At 35.0% G+C, this 15482-nt stretch overlaps 1 protein-coding gene across 1 annotated transcript in view; it reads left to right on the plus strand.

Annotated features, from left to right (window-relative positions):
- The window catches only part of DNAH5 (dynein axonemal heavy chain 5), a 114189-nt gene extending 103249 nt beyond the window's left edge, over positions 1-10940 (plus strand). The window contains exons 71-79 of the mRNA XM_018086487.3: positions 644-889; positions 2197-2416; positions 3052-3257; positions 3595-3798; positions 4385-4600; positions 5409-5621; positions 6918-7070; positions 8921-9152; positions 10505-10940. Of these exons, the coding sequence (XP_017941976.3) occupies positions 644-889; positions 2197-2416; positions 3052-3257; positions 3595-3798; positions 4385-4600; positions 5409-5621; positions 6918-7070; positions 8921-9152; positions 10505-10656 (1842 nt within the window). The 3' untranslated portion in view covers positions 10657-10940. The remainder of the gene's footprint in view (positions 1-643; positions 890-2196; positions 2417-3051; positions 3258-3594; positions 3799-4384; positions 4601-5408; positions 5622-6917; positions 7071-8920; positions 9153-10504) is intronic.
- The last annotated feature ends 4542 nt before the right edge of the window (positions 10941-15482 follow it).

A 15482-nucleotide genomic window follows, 5' to 3' on the forward strand; every position in this document is an offset into this window, starting at 1 on the left:
TGAAAGCACTGTAGTGGGAAAGAGTACAAGAAAGATCATCTCAAAACTGTTTGAATGAACCTTTCCTATTTCTTAGAAAAGAAAGAACAATAATCTAAAACTTTTAAAGATAAATCAAAAAGAAATAAAAGAGATGGTCTTCACCTGTTCCTCTGGATCTTTTACTTACTGATAGTTATGTTCATCATTACTACTGTTAATTCGTTGTTTGTTTAACCATGAAGGTGGAAAAGGCTTAACAGCTTTGAAAACCATCTTTAATGCTTTCCTCCTTTTTTCCTAGATGTTAAGGCTAGGAGTCACACTGTCTAATGGAGATATGATATGCAAAAAATTAATTTTTTCTGAAGTTTTAGAGAGGTTATTTTTTTTATAGTGTAATTATAGGTATTACCTATAACAATACATGCAGATATTTGTAATAATTATTTTTAAAATTTTAACTGGTCTTATAATGCTGTAAGAAATGACACCATCAAAGACAGTATGATGTATTGACATGTAAAAATAAACTTGTTGCATATTTTTATTTCTGGTATAAATTTTTATCAGTCTTTGCTCTTCAGCTGACTTACTGGTTTACACTGGGAAGAAAACTATTAAATGGTTAGGTCACAGTTTAAATTTGCCCTTTTTAATATAGGCAAGAAAATACATCACTGAAACTATGGGTGAGAAATATGCAGAGGGAGTCATCTTGGATTTGGAGAAAACATGGGAAGAGTCAGATCCACGTACTCCCCTCATTTGCTTTCTTTCCATGGGCTCTGATCCTACGGACTCAATTACCGCTCTGGGAAAAAGACTAAAGACAGAAACGTGCTGTGTTTCCATGGGCCAGGGACAAGAAATCCATGCTCGTAAACTTCTACAGCAGACAATGGCTCATGTAAGTGACAAAAATCTGAATGCTTTTTGTAGCTGTATTAAACACTTAGAAATAAAAATCCTGTCATGAAATAAGGTTGTTTGGTGGGTAGTTAATGCTAATGCAAGAACCTATATTTATTTACATAAATAAGTGTCTTAAGCGATAAAACTGTCTTTTCAGTCATTTAGTTGGCCATAACAAGTTTTTTGATACTATACAGATGTTTTTCATTGAAAATGGAGTGTTTTGCATATGAAATAGAGTTTTTGTTGTAGATTGCTGACTGATAAACGTAGTTGAATTGATTTTTTTTTGGTTACATGACTAGTAAATATTCTTGAGCAAGCACTTCAGAACATTTTTTGTTTTGTATTTTTACTAATACAAATGCATTTTGTTAAATCGAGAAAATTAATTTCAAATATACTATTGATAGCTACATAAACTTGAGAAAAACAAGGTTGTGTAGCAAAATATTTTGTATTGCTGCAGTCTGGATTTGGACTTGGGAGGGACCATCTGGTAGCACAGGCATTTTACAAGTGAAATGTGGAGCAATTAAAGAACAAAATTATCTGTATGAGAAAGAAAAGGTGAGATGTTCCACTTTAGTATGCTTTGCCCCTCAGGTGATAGTACTGCTGTGCCTGCTGATGTGAAAAAATTAAGTTTCTTACACTCTTGTGTTATGAGCTTCTTTCCCGTCTGTATAACCTATTTTTCTTTGACTTTTGCCTCTTGACAACTTGGTTCTTGTTTGACAACTTCTCATAAAGAGCTAATTAGCAGATCAGATGAAAAGAAACTCATTCAAAAATAGGGAGGAGGAGCACCTTTTGTTTAGTTAAGAGAAATGCAGTTATTTTCCCTCATTGTCTCACATATCCTCTTAATGAAGAGGTATATGAGATGTCTATATGTAGTATGGGAATTCATATGAGAAAGTCTGATACCTATTGATTGATAACAATAGATTAATTAAGTATGTATATGTGGCTATTTTCCAAGCCTGGTACCCTTGTGAAGAACAAGGTTTAACAGCTTCCTCTATGGAGCCACTACTGAGCTCCCACATGTAAGCCAAAATTTATCAGTGTTTATCAGCAGTATAGTCATGGCAAGGTATGTTTTAAATGTACTGATATGGAAAAGGTAGAGATTTCTTGAGAAGAACAGATGGGACAAGTAAGGACCACTTCTTCACATGAAAAAACCAAATAAGCTAACACCACCTCCAGAAGGAAAAGCCCACATCTTAGCTCACAAAGAGTGATTTCAGTTTGTGAACAATGCTGATAACTTCATATTTTGTTGTTTTAAACTAGGGAGGTTGGGCACTTCTGCAAAACTGCCACCTTGGACTTGACTTTTTGGATGAGCTGATGGACACTCTAATAGAGACAGAGAATGTCCATGAAAGCTTTCGACTATGGATGACAACTGACATTCACAAACGGTTCCCCATCACCCTACTTCAAATGTCTATTAAGTTTACCAATGAACCACCGCAAGGGCTCAGAGCTGGGCTAAAGAGAACATATGGTGGTGAGTGCTAGAATGGCAGTGATTTAAAACCAAATTTTGGACTTTGGTATTTTTGTGTGGTCATGTTACAGCCACTGATAAGCTCATATGAGGGACTGATCACAATTATGCCAGCACATATCTTGGTCCCTGTTTTGAACTAGAAGTTCTGAAAATTAAGAAGAGAAGGTCTGCTGAAGTTCTGTTGCCAGAACTAATTGGACAGCAAAACAGGAAATGCTTTTTCTTTTCTCAAATTTTGGCTTCTAGAATCTTAGTTCAAAGTATTCGAATCTTTGGTCTTCTTCTGTCTTTTGGCAGAAAAATGATGTGTTAATATTTGCGGGCAATCAAGTGCTCTTTACATTACATAAAGCAAAGGACAAAGAGTCTGTGTGGAAAGCAACTTTATGTGAATTCAGCTATTAGTAAATTGTGGGTTTTTTACCCTGAAGTTTACTCTTTTAATTTGAGCAACTTAATAACATGCTATAAACTGTCCCCAGCATAGAACACTTTGTGGGACAATAATTAGACTCTTGGGAGAGGCAGGGAGCCAACTTAAGATCTCTAAAGTGAGATTTTAGCACTGATTTGAAGCAGTTTCAAAAACGACTATCACTGTGATTCTTATTAAGTCCATTTACAATCAATAGGTGTCAGCCAGGATTTACTAGATTCCAGTAAAATGGTACAATGGAAACCAATGTTGTATGCTGTAGCCTTTCTACACTCCACTGTTCAAGAAAGGCGCAAGTTTGGATCTCTGGGTTGGAATATACCCTACGAGTTTAATCAAGCTGATTTCAATGCTACTGTGCGCTTCATTCAAAACCACTTGAATCGCATGGATACCAAGAAGGTAATGAATGCTTTTGTGGGGGAGGTATATTAAGATGATAGATCTTTCTAGTAGTTGGAATGAATATAAATGCTTCCTAATAACTGAAATACAAGCATGATTTTAACTTGTTTTCTTTCCCCACAAACATTTAGTATTCCAAGTGTACGTGTATTAGGGCAGCAGACTTAAATTAGATTTTTAATCCAGTGCACCTTAAATTTCTGTATTAACCTGTATGTTAAACCCACCCCCCCAGCCATCTCAGAAATATAAATCTTAGAAGTACAGACCTTTTCGATGCTAATTGCATCAATTAGTTAAAAATGGGTGACTGTATTTAAAATACTCTTTTCAGGGGATCTCCTGGAATACTGTTTGTTACATGATAGGTGAGATCCAGTATGGTGGTCGTGTGACAGATGACTATGACAAAAGACTCATGAACACCTTTGTAAAGGTTTGGTTCAATGAAAATACATTAAATCAGGAATTCAGCTTCTACAAAGGATACAGCATACCTAAATGTACTATGGTGGATCAATACCTTCAGTACATACAGGTTGGTAAATCAAAGCTAATCACTTGTTTCTCATGAGTTTCTGATTCCCTGTATTTTTTCTTTTCTTCTGAGTGCCTGTATTTTGTCTTTTATTCGTGGATTCTGCATTGATTTCTAGCATTCTGCATATCTATTAGTGACAACTAATTATTTTGATCAATGTTATCGTCGTCATGACAGGAATATTTTCTTTTTCCTGTGGTTTGATTGAGTGACTTATCTAGAGGCACACAGTTATTAAAGAGGGCAAAAATGGAGTCCAGACATTGCGTACAACCTCACAGAAATAAAAGATGTAGATATATGAAAGAAAAAACTTACTATTAAAATAGCACATGGATGTTAAAACTGAATTTGTTTGGTGTGATTTGGGCTGTGACACAACAAATAAACCACAGCAAGTTATTTCCCTAAGACTGAAGAAATCTAGCTTACTTTACAATGTAAGGGTTTTTTTGCTGTTTGTTATTTGGTTTTGCTCTATGTTGTTTTTTTTGTTTGGTTGGAATTTTTTTGGGGGGGAATTTTTTATGATTAACTTATAAATCCATATCCAATTGTGCTCTTCTTATATTTTACTATATAGAGCCTTCCTGCTTATGACACACCCGAGGTGTTTGGTTTGCACCCCAATGCAGATATCACTTACCAAAGTAAAGTTTCCAAAGATGTATTGGACATCATCCTCAGTATCCAGCCTAAAGATAGCTCTGGTGGAGGAGGTGAAACTCGAGAGGCAGTTGTAGCCAGACTGGCTGATGATATGCTGGAAAAGCTTCCTGCTGATTATGTACCATATGAAGTGAGTTTGCTTCATCTTGCTTTTTATGGATAAAAAAAGAAAAACCAAACAACTTTTTTCAAAGCATGTTTGAATTCATTCATACAGGCAATATTTCCAAAATATACTGTAGAGAAGTCTGACCAGACTCTTAGTGTTTATAATGAGATCACTAAATGTGGGCTGAAGTACCTTTGTAAGAACTTTTTAAGAAATATTAAACCATTTTATGCCTATGTTGTCATTTGTACTATAGAGGAGGTAGAATCATCAGCTTTTGACTGAGGTTATTGACACTATAAAATTTCTAGTTATGTTCATGCAGTTGTTAATTTGTTAACATTACTAACTTTTAATTAAAAATTTATCAGTGAGTTTGGTTAGAATACAAAACTGCCTGGTAATGTGATAATTCCCAGGCATTGGTGATTAATAGTGCTACTGTGTTGAGGCAAAGTAGCTGGGACAATTACTCCTGATTGGCCTGTGCGAAGTGAACCTTGGAACTGTCTTTTGGAATTACATCTGAATGCCTTGAGATAGGGTTAACAGCCCACATGCTTTTTAAATGAGATTAGCTCATAGAATGATATACAGACTAAATCATGAGTTAAACTAAAACCACAGCCAATCTCATCATCCTAGATTTCTCTTGAACAAATCCTGTATTTCTGTCTTGCAGAGAATTCAAGGGAGGTGCCAAACTGACCATTTAAGTCCATAAATAAAAGTGTTAAATCCTAAAAATCATACTAGTGCCTAATCTTGACATAAACCCAACTTTGTTTTTTCGCTTTTATTGAAGGATCTTTGATTTTTCTACCTACAGGTAAAAGAAAAACTAAAGAACATGGGACCTTTTCTGCCTATGAACATATTTTTGCGACAGGAGATTGAACAAATGCAGAGAGTTATTTCTTTAGTGAGAAGCACTCTGACTGATCTAAAACTTGCCATTGATGGGACAATAGTTATGAGTGAAAATTTGAGGGATGCTTTAGACTGCATGTATGATGGAAGGATTCCTGCTACCTGGGAAAAAGTACGTGTACATCACTTGTTATGAAAAGAAAAAAAACTATTTCTGAAGAGCTAGATTAAACTGGTACACTTATAGTAAATACTTTTTTTCAATCTGTGTTTTAAAACAGTGTTAACCAGAACTGTGAAACTGCTGGAATAGATTTTGTGCTAAAATAAACACAGTCAAAACAAGCCATCTTTCATTTATAAAAGTAGAAATGAATGTGGGGGTTGCAGGTATTTCCCATTTTAACAGCCTGTTGCATGTTGACAGGATAAAAAGCTAGAGAGAAGAGAGTAATTTAAAATGTGATGATGGATTTTAAAACATAGCACCCACATTAGTGGACTACACTGGTGCTATTCTTTGAGTTTAAGACTTGTAGTCATATCATCACAGAATAGTAGACACTGGAAAGGACCACACTTGTGAAAGTGGGGTCAATTAAAGCAGGTTTCTCAGGGGTCTCCAGAATCAAGAGTCCACAATATCTCTGGGCAACCTATTCCAATGTTTGATCACATTCACAGTAAAAACCAACCAGCCACTAGCCAACCAAATAAAAAAACCCCTTAGGTTTAAATGGAATTTCTGACATATCATCTTGTGCCCACTACCTTTTCTTCTATAACTGACAAGGATCTTGCTTCATCTTCCATTCTCTACACACGAGGTATAAATATTTATAATATCTCCTTTGAACCTTCTCCAGGCTAGACAATTCCAACTCTCAGAAACTATTTTCAGGGACAACTAGAGCTGTTGATGGCAACTGATGGAAAGAAAAACGGGGAGGTTTCTTCATTGTTTTTACTCACAAAGTGTTCTCATGGTACAAAACCTGGACTAAAGCAGATGCTTCACAGCACAACTATTCAAAGAGACAAACCTTATATCTCCACATTGTCTGAGATCAATTTTCCCTAGCTTTTTTTTCAGAGGAATAAAAAATCAGAACAGTTTTGGCAGAAATCATGTGATCTTGATTTATTGATCTTGGGATTAAAAAGGCATGTATACTATTTTTCTTCCTAGTTTAAACACCTATCTAATTTTCCAAAAATGTAATAAATGAACAATTACTACGGAGAGCATTATGCATGTGTAAATGGAATGGTAGGCATGAATTTGAAGAAAGAAAGACTTTGCTTCGGGTTTCAGTAGGATGCAATATTTAAGCATCAGGTTAAAAGTCAAGATATGAAAGATGATCTTCAAATATGCTTTGCTAATATTATGTTGTTTGCTACCATGTGAGGAGTTATCTTTTCTTGACATGAATATACTATTTTAAAAGATGTTTACTGTTTTTAGGCATCCTGGGCTTCCAGTACTCTTGGTTTCTGGTTTACTGAGCTTCTAGAAAGAAATCACCAGTTTTACAAGTGGATTTTTGAAAGTCGACCAAACTGTTTCTGGATGGCAGGGTTTTTTAATCCTCAAGGATTTTTAACTGCAATGAGGCAGGTAAAGTGGGTTTGAAGTCTCATTCTGCTTATACATTTTTTTACATACTTTTAAAAATAAAATATATTGTGTGATAAAAGATGAATTAAAGCACATGACTCCATCATGTCAGCAGGGAAGATACGTGACTATCTTAACATTTCCTGAGTGAACTGTTCTTCCTTTGCACATACTTTTTCAGTATTTCAACCACTAACATGTTAAAATATATTTCTGCATTGACCAAGACCCAAATAAATAGGGGCTATCTTACATCATTATGGAGAATGATTGTCTCATGTTTCCATTGAAGTATCCTTGAAAATGAGTGTTAAACCATTTATTTCCTCCCTCATTTTTTGTTTTCCCCTTCTCTTTTGCTCTGTGTTCAATACTTACCTGGCTGGAGATTGGGCAGAAAAGCTCTTCCCAATTCATCTTACATTTCCCTTCTATAGTTCAGTAGCTGATTCAGGCTCTTTTCACAAACTGGGAAACTCTTTATTAGTGGATATGAGATTTGATGTATTTGATAATGTACATATGGGTGTCAGCTTGGTGATTGTGTTGGTTGTTCAGCACGCTAGTTGCATTTGACAAATGGACTACTTTTTACATTAAAAGGAAGCAATAAATACCTGTGTTGGTCAGCATAAAGGGACATATTGGAGACAATAAATGTCTGGAGCATGTAAACGGAAAAGAATACTCAGGCAGGAATATAATGGTACCTCAGGGAAAAAAACAAACTTTTGGAGGAGGGAATGAAGATTTGTGGAGAAGGAAAAATCTCCCCTCTTAGTCTGAGGTCTGAGTAGTGTAATCTGAAGTTCTGATTGGTGACTTGTGTTAAAATTGCAGGAATAGTCTTGGAATTATGTAACAAGATATTTCTTTTGAGTAAGCAGTCCTAAACCGCAATTTTTTTTTGCACCCAAGGTTGTGGAAAAGGTTTAGTAGAAGGATTTGAAAGAGTTGGAATCTAGAGAACTTTCTGGTTCCATAAAAAGAGACTGTGGATACTTAACAACCTAATATCCCAAGTAAATACCAAAGTGGCCTTTTGGGCATTGCTATGTGGTGAAACAAATAGAAATGAGAAAGATGAAGAGCCAGAATGCTCGTTAACTATAAATCTTCTGTTCTTTTAAAACATCTAATTAACTGCAATAAGGGGGAAACATTAATTCCAATTACTTCCAACAAAGATCTTGGAAAACATTTACAAGACTGGGATAAAACTTTGGTTTGCCATAACTTAATGACATGGGATAGTAAGGACTTGGGCAACTGGGAACTGAGTCTTTTCCAATGCATTAACTAATAGACTAAATTTGAGGTATATGTTAAATCTTAAGCATTTCCATCTTCAAGTGTTCTCTGTTTTTTTTGTGGTTTTTTTTTGTTTTTTTTTTTTTGCATAGCTTTAGAGCTGAGTAAGCTCTTACTCATTAATAAGAATTCAGTTAATGAAGGGTACAGGTGCAGGAAAGGAAAGGTAACCTCAGAAAATATATTTTACTTTGCACATGCAGTTAATGTTTTCTCATCTCATCAAATCTGTGAAATTTTAATATTCACAAGAGGTGGTTACCCTTGGCATTCAGTGGTTGTGTTATTACTTAGTACAATCTTAAGGTGTTGTATATAATAGAAAGATTGAAAATGAAATATAGTAGATAAAGTACTAAAAGTGCCGTACCATCAGTACCTCAGAGACAAGTCAAATTGCTGTAAACATGAATATCATAAAAAGTTGGAGTTTTTGTACAGAAGAGGATATGTTATGACCATACAATACAATTGGTGGGAAAAATGGCTCTGTGCATATGCGAAAATGTAACCTTCTAACTTTTGTCTGGTTTGGGCAGGAAATAACAAGGGCTAACAAAGGATGGGCTCTTGACAGTGTAGTGCTGTGCAGTGAAGTCACTAAATGGATGAAGGATGATATTACAAGCCCTCCTTTGGAAGGTGTCTATGTGTATGGGCTGTATTTGGAGGGAGCTGGCTGGGACAGAAGAAACATGAGACTGACTGAATCTAAGCCGAAGGTGCTTTTTGAGATGATGCCAGTTATAAGGATATATGCAGAGAATAACAGTAAGTAATTGTATTGTAAAGGATGTTATTTTGATAGAATTCATTATTTAACTACATGGAAATCTATTGGGCTGTAGGGATTTCATGATGCTGTTGCTATTCATTGTATACATATAAAATCTTTTTCAATGGGAAGTCTTCCCAATCTTCCACTTAAAGTGTGCTTTCAGACTTCCTTGGTAATTGATTATGGGCACTTTCCCCCCTAATTAGATAGATACCTTCCGGTCTTAATGGCGTTAATAACTTTTTAACCCATTTACAGGTGAACTGTACATGACAATATGTGTCCCAGATTTAGAATATCAGCATTCATATAAATAAACTCTGTAACCTCTGTAGCCTCTGTAACCTAAACCCAAATAATCTCTTTCTCACATGCTAAATGAATGTTACATGTATATATACAAAACATATAACCACGTATACACAACATAAAAGATACACATGGGGTTGTACATGTCTATATAACGTGTTTATAGAGAACATGTTATATATGTAATGTGTATATTTATAAAAATGCATTTTTTCCTGGATAAGACTGCTTTTGAGCTAACAGAGGCAAGCAAGAGGTAGAGTGAGATGGTGGAAAATGTTTTGTCTTTGAGGCAAAAAATGAATGTAAGAATGGGAGAGAAACTTGTGGGGCTGAAGGACAGTACTGTTATGTGAAAATGTGTAATTTGTGTTAATGTGGTGGTTTTTTCCATATAGAATAGGAAATGCTGTTGAATAGGGATGTAAAATAGGATAGAACTATCCACCACAGAAGGTAAAATTGGAAAAGTCTGTTGAAAAGCATTCCACCTCTAAAAGCAACGCTTGGTTACATGCTATTTTGAATAGTTGATCTTTCATAAAAGGCATGATCAGCAGCCAAGATACTAAATAATGAACACTGAAGTACTGAACTATTGACTAGACCACTGTTCTAATTCTGAAGTTAAGTAGTTGACGACTTGTATTCTCAAATACTAAATGCATTTCAAAATAGGGCATTTTTTATTTTGACATAATATATTGGTAAGGAGTAATGTTCAGTGGGCAGATTGAACTAATAAGAACACTAATTACTCTAGTGAGTCCGTTTACATTTCTTGCCACATAGAATTCCTATGTGCTGATTTTAAATCTTAAACTTACAGAAATTTCAAGCCACATATGGCCTTCAGCTGGCAATAGCACAGTAATGAACAGTGTGAGAATCCAGTAAAAGTGTTTCTTGGTGCTGATAGAGAGGAGTGTCTATTGAACTTTGACTCAGTTTTCCATATGCCTTATGACCAGTCCCTTAGGGTCCTGTTTTGTCAACTTAGTTTAAATTGCTTTTTATGTCTCTTCTGTCTTTTCAGCTGCAAAAGATCCACATTTGTATTCATGTCCAGTTTACAAAAAGACCAGTCGAACAGATGTGAATTACATTGCTGCTATAGATCTTAAAACTCGTCAACCTCCAGAGCACTGGGTACTGCGTGGAGTAGCACTTCTGTGTGATGTCAAGTAACATTAAAGAAAAAAAAGTTTCCAAGAGGTCTTTTCTGGTTTTAAATGTAAAGATCAATCTGTAGTTAGATATACAATTGAACACTTCTAAAAGTATTATTTCTAAGGCACAGACTCCATTATGATAATTTTACAAAATTGTTCTCAATAAAACTCTACAATAGGCTTATAAATGCTAAATCTTAGAGTGATATTAAGTTTGATGTCTTTGACAAATCATGACAAATATTTAGTGTTCCTGTCTCCTAAATGTGCATAAACAGTCCTCCTGTGTGCTTAATTCTACCTTGAATAAAGATGAATTGATTTGAATGTTGTTAATTTTTGGTAGTAAATATTCTTGTATCAGGAGTTTGTTTTTTTTTTTTTTTTTATTTTGGGTGTGTGTATCTATGGAAACTTAAACGCAGTTGCTCATTCATATTAGTTGAAATTCCTCAAGATGATGTTCCAAGACTTATTTCCTAGCTGATAGTTTTTAGCTTGCTTGCTGTCCAAATAAGGAAGGTGACACTGGAAAAATGTCACACGTGTTTCACTACTTGGAAAACAATGTCATTGTGTTACATAGGAAAACAAGCATTTGACAGCTGCCAGAATTCCTTACTCTCTTTTTCATGACTTATAAATATGTAATGGATAGGAAGAAAATAATTCCATAAGAATGACTGGATATTTTTTTGGTGTGCCACTATACCAGATTTGAGTCAATCTTCATCAAGGTTATTATAGATGGGGTTCTGTTTTTTTTTTTTCTACTTTTTTACTTATGTGCTGGAGCCTTTTTTGTTGTCTCAGCTAAACAGAAAAATTTTCATGTAGGAATACATCTTAAAAGAGAAATGTTAGAAACTCCATTTATTGGACACTTGGCTTCACATATCAAGTAGAGTTATTTAATCATTAAAAAGCCAGTGTATTTTTGCTGCTGAGTTCAGTAGGTTGTGTATCTTAGTGGTCCACTAGTCATTCCCGATAATGGCTACTGCAGAAGAGGAAACAATAAAAACCAGTATTCCCGGTGCATCTGTCATTCATAAATGCTGCAATCGAGAAGCTGTTTTCAGTTTTATCTCAAATCAATACAGGGAGACCTCAGCATTCATTTCTGCAGTCAAACCAGTTATTAAACTTAGGTGGAACATTGATTCTGTCAAAAAAATTCTAGTTGTAGAGGTCTTTCCATTTTGGAATTATTATTTTTTAATTTATTTTAAATAACTCACAGTAAAACATATGAAATATGTGGAAATCTTTTTTAGGAAATTCTTTTAACTTAGACATGGCAATAAATTAATAAAGATAGAAGGGTTGAAATGTTCTTTACTGGACCTTGAAGCACCATGCTCCAACTTCCAGGAGATCCTCCAGATGCTCATTGTAAGTTGCTGTGGACTTGTGTCTTTCACTAAGACCTTCCTCTCTGAAGGAGATGCACATACTTCATCCTTGTGCAAGTCATTCACAATGAGAATTTACAAGCCACAGGCACTTCAAATCCCACTTTTCAAACAGTGGATTGGTTGTACCATCATTGTTGCAGACGCAGTGGATATGTCAAACTCGACGGTAATCCTCAGTGAGTGAACCATACACGTTTTTTCAGATTGTGATTTTCTATGAGGGTAGTGGGGAAAAGGGTAGTTCCCTACACTGGTGATCCTAGTTATGCCAAATACTGTTAGTGAAGCAACAGTCACTGTTATGTTGGTTGGCCTTGGTTGCTGTCATGGACTTGCTCTGCTTTTTTGTTCAGGTGCCATGGGACTGTGTCCTTATCAGAGAGAGCCTTGCCCTACCTACCCTGCTGCGGCTCTTGGTTTCCAGCTCCACTGTCCTTTCCAAGCAGCCTGCCTTTGCTGTTCCCTGACATATGCCTTAAAGCAGGGGAAAAAATGAACTGTTTCTTGTTTATCTTCATAGCTGAAATGGGTAATAAGTCCTTCTGTGGAAAGGTATTTCAAAAAACCAATTAACCCTGGTGTATTACAGAACTGGATGTATAGAACTGTTTGGCTTTGCTATTGGTGCTGAATGGATTGCTCAAGAAATACCATTCACATACTTCAGTTGTGCAGCTATTAATCATTCAGCATTATAAATTTTAAGGTCCAGAAAAATTCAGGATTACAGAAGGTATTCTCTATATGTCTTTCTGATATTGAGCCTGATAAATACATGGATTTTGGAGAATATTTAAAAACAAATGTTATACAAATTTATATTGGAAATTAATGCTAAAATAACCTTCTGAATAAGGTGAAGATATTAGAGCTTCATCAGAATCCTTTGAAATCCCTCATAATTTAAAAAATATTTAAAATAAGCATATTCTGTGATTCTGTGATTTTATTTTTTAGCCATCATGTTTACATTGCACAGGCATTGTAGGTGTATACAAATATCTGAAGGCTTTTAGAACACATACAAGGCTTGAAAAACCAATGCTGCAGAGGTGGTTTCATATGCGAAAATTGATTATCAGTTGTGTTAAATTAAAGGTCTATTAAACAGATGAAATAAAAAGATATAGTTCTTGATATGTCTGTGATTGCAAGATGTACCACTCACCGGAGCTTCTGGCATCTTTTAATCAGCTAATATGCGGCTTTTCCAATGATGGTACTCCTCTATAACTTTTGTTCTTATAATAAAATTAATACATCCAATGTAAGTAATAATGTATTATATGTTTCTGTATATTAATATAGAAAAATTAAATTAAAATCTGGGCTTTTAAAACTAAAAAGCAAACACATGTTACCAGTCTCAGTTTGCCTGTGAAGTCTGCACATAAAAGTAGAAATTTCTTAGTATTTGCTTGCATATTCAATCTTTTAAAGAAATATCTAAAACAAACTACTGAACGAACACTAGAAAAGCTGGCAGAAGAAAGAGTGGGGAAAAAGGGAATGATTAAAGTATTTTTTGATTAGCTATTATTTGAAAAGGATACTGCCCTTTAGCTTTTTAATGGAGCTATTTTTGCACTGCAATCACTGTGAGAACTGAAGTAGTTATTTTAGGTTTTGCTGTCAGAGGGTATGAGATATCCTACTTTGGCAAGAAAAACAACAGATGTTTGCTGATGTAAAAACATGATTTTCTTTCAAAGGTGCTATCTTAGAACAAGAAAATCTGCACACAAAAAAAGAAGAGTTAGGAAACTATGAGCCACTCATGAAAAGAACTTAATATGATTTAACAGAAGGCAGTGTAACACTGTTTTTACATGAGTTGCTTGCAAATAATTTAGTTTTCAGTTTCTCTGTTAAACTGCCACAAGAATGAAAGCCAATATATATAGCTCCTCTCTCAAAGCCTCTCCTCCATGAACTTGTATAACTCAAGTATAAACTGTAAGTTTTTGAGAAAAATGTAACCTGGAATCCTTTTGGTTTGTAACTCACCTTCCTATATTATACATCACATTATGCTTTCCTCTATTTAAGCTGAATTAGTCCCTATCTACCCTACTTGCTCTGTGTGAACTGTGATTTCAGCAAAATAATAGTGGCTTAGCTTGGGAAGATCACTGTAGGGAGTTCATCTTATCTTTCTTTTCTAATCTGATCAATATATACCTGGAAAGTAAGTGTCAACTGATGATTCAGCTCATAAACACTGTACAAGATTGTGATGAGAGTCTATGCAAAGAATGTCTAGAAGTGCTTTGTGAAGGGAGATGTGCTCAATTCAACTTCCTTCTTTGAGCCATGATTTTAAAAACTTGGTTCCTTTGTGTTAACTTTCAATATTTAAAGGGGGCTTATAAGAAAGATGGGGAAAAGCTTTTTAGTAGGGCTTGTTGTGGTAGGACAAGGGATAATGGTTTTAAACTGAACCAGGGTAGATTTAGACTAGTTATAAGGAAGAAATTTTTTACAATGAAGGGGGCAAGACACCTCTCTGGGTGGGTTGCCTAGAGAGGTGGGGATGCCCCATCCCTGGAAACAGTCAAGGCCATGTTGTGGATGGGGCTCTGAGCAACCTGATCTCCTTGAAGATTGCAGGGGGTTGGACTAGATGACCTTTAAAAGTCACTTCCAACCCAAGCCATCCTATTATTCTACGATTTTATAACTTGCATAAATCAGTACTGTTAATGTTTTGCATAAAATGTGTGAATGAGACAAAATAGTAATAATTGCAACCAAAGATCAAATGTCTTTGTGCTATCCAAGAAAAAATGTTTACTTCATGCCACCCATAAAATAAGATGTTTTGCATTTCTTCTTGGCACTGCATTGTGGAATAGTAAAGCTCAAAAATGTACATCATAGAAGAGTTACATGTTGAATTTTCATTTTAAGCATTTAGAAGATATTTTATCATTCTGGAAAAAAATAAGCCAGCAAATAAGCAACTTTTGCAATCATCAAACACTTGACGTATATTTTCCTTTTTGCATTTTGGTCTGCAAATTCAGCACAGTAATCCTTACTTCACAAAGGCAAATAAAGCTGTTCTTTATTCTCTCAAAGCAAGATATGTCAGGTTAGTTATATTTGAAGTTCAGTATGTTTGTTCCTTGGATAAAGTGAGAAGCCAATTAAGAAATGCATGATCTATGCATAACAGAAGAAATTTCACAACACCAGGAGGTATGACAGAGCATAATGGAAATTAAATCCTTATGAAGAGACATGCTGGTTGTGATCTTTGAATTACAAAAATTTGATCAATTGACATTAGTATCAAACTGTGTTATGCCAGCATATGAAAAAATATGCTTGATCCCTACATACTAAATAAGAAATGTAATACTGAGTTGAGCTTTGCTTTTAGGCAGATTTCAGCCTAAAATCCTTTTGAAAATTAAAAAAA

Source organism: Manacus vitellinus, unplaced genomic scaffold (assembly GCF_001715985.3).
Source record: "Manacus vitellinus isolate BGI_N305 unplaced genomic scaffold, ASM171598v3 scaffold_96_pilon, whole genome shotgun sequence".
Classification (NCBI taxonomy): domain Eukaryota; kingdom Metazoa; phylum Chordata; class Aves; order Passeriformes; family Pipridae; genus Manacus; species Manacus vitellinus.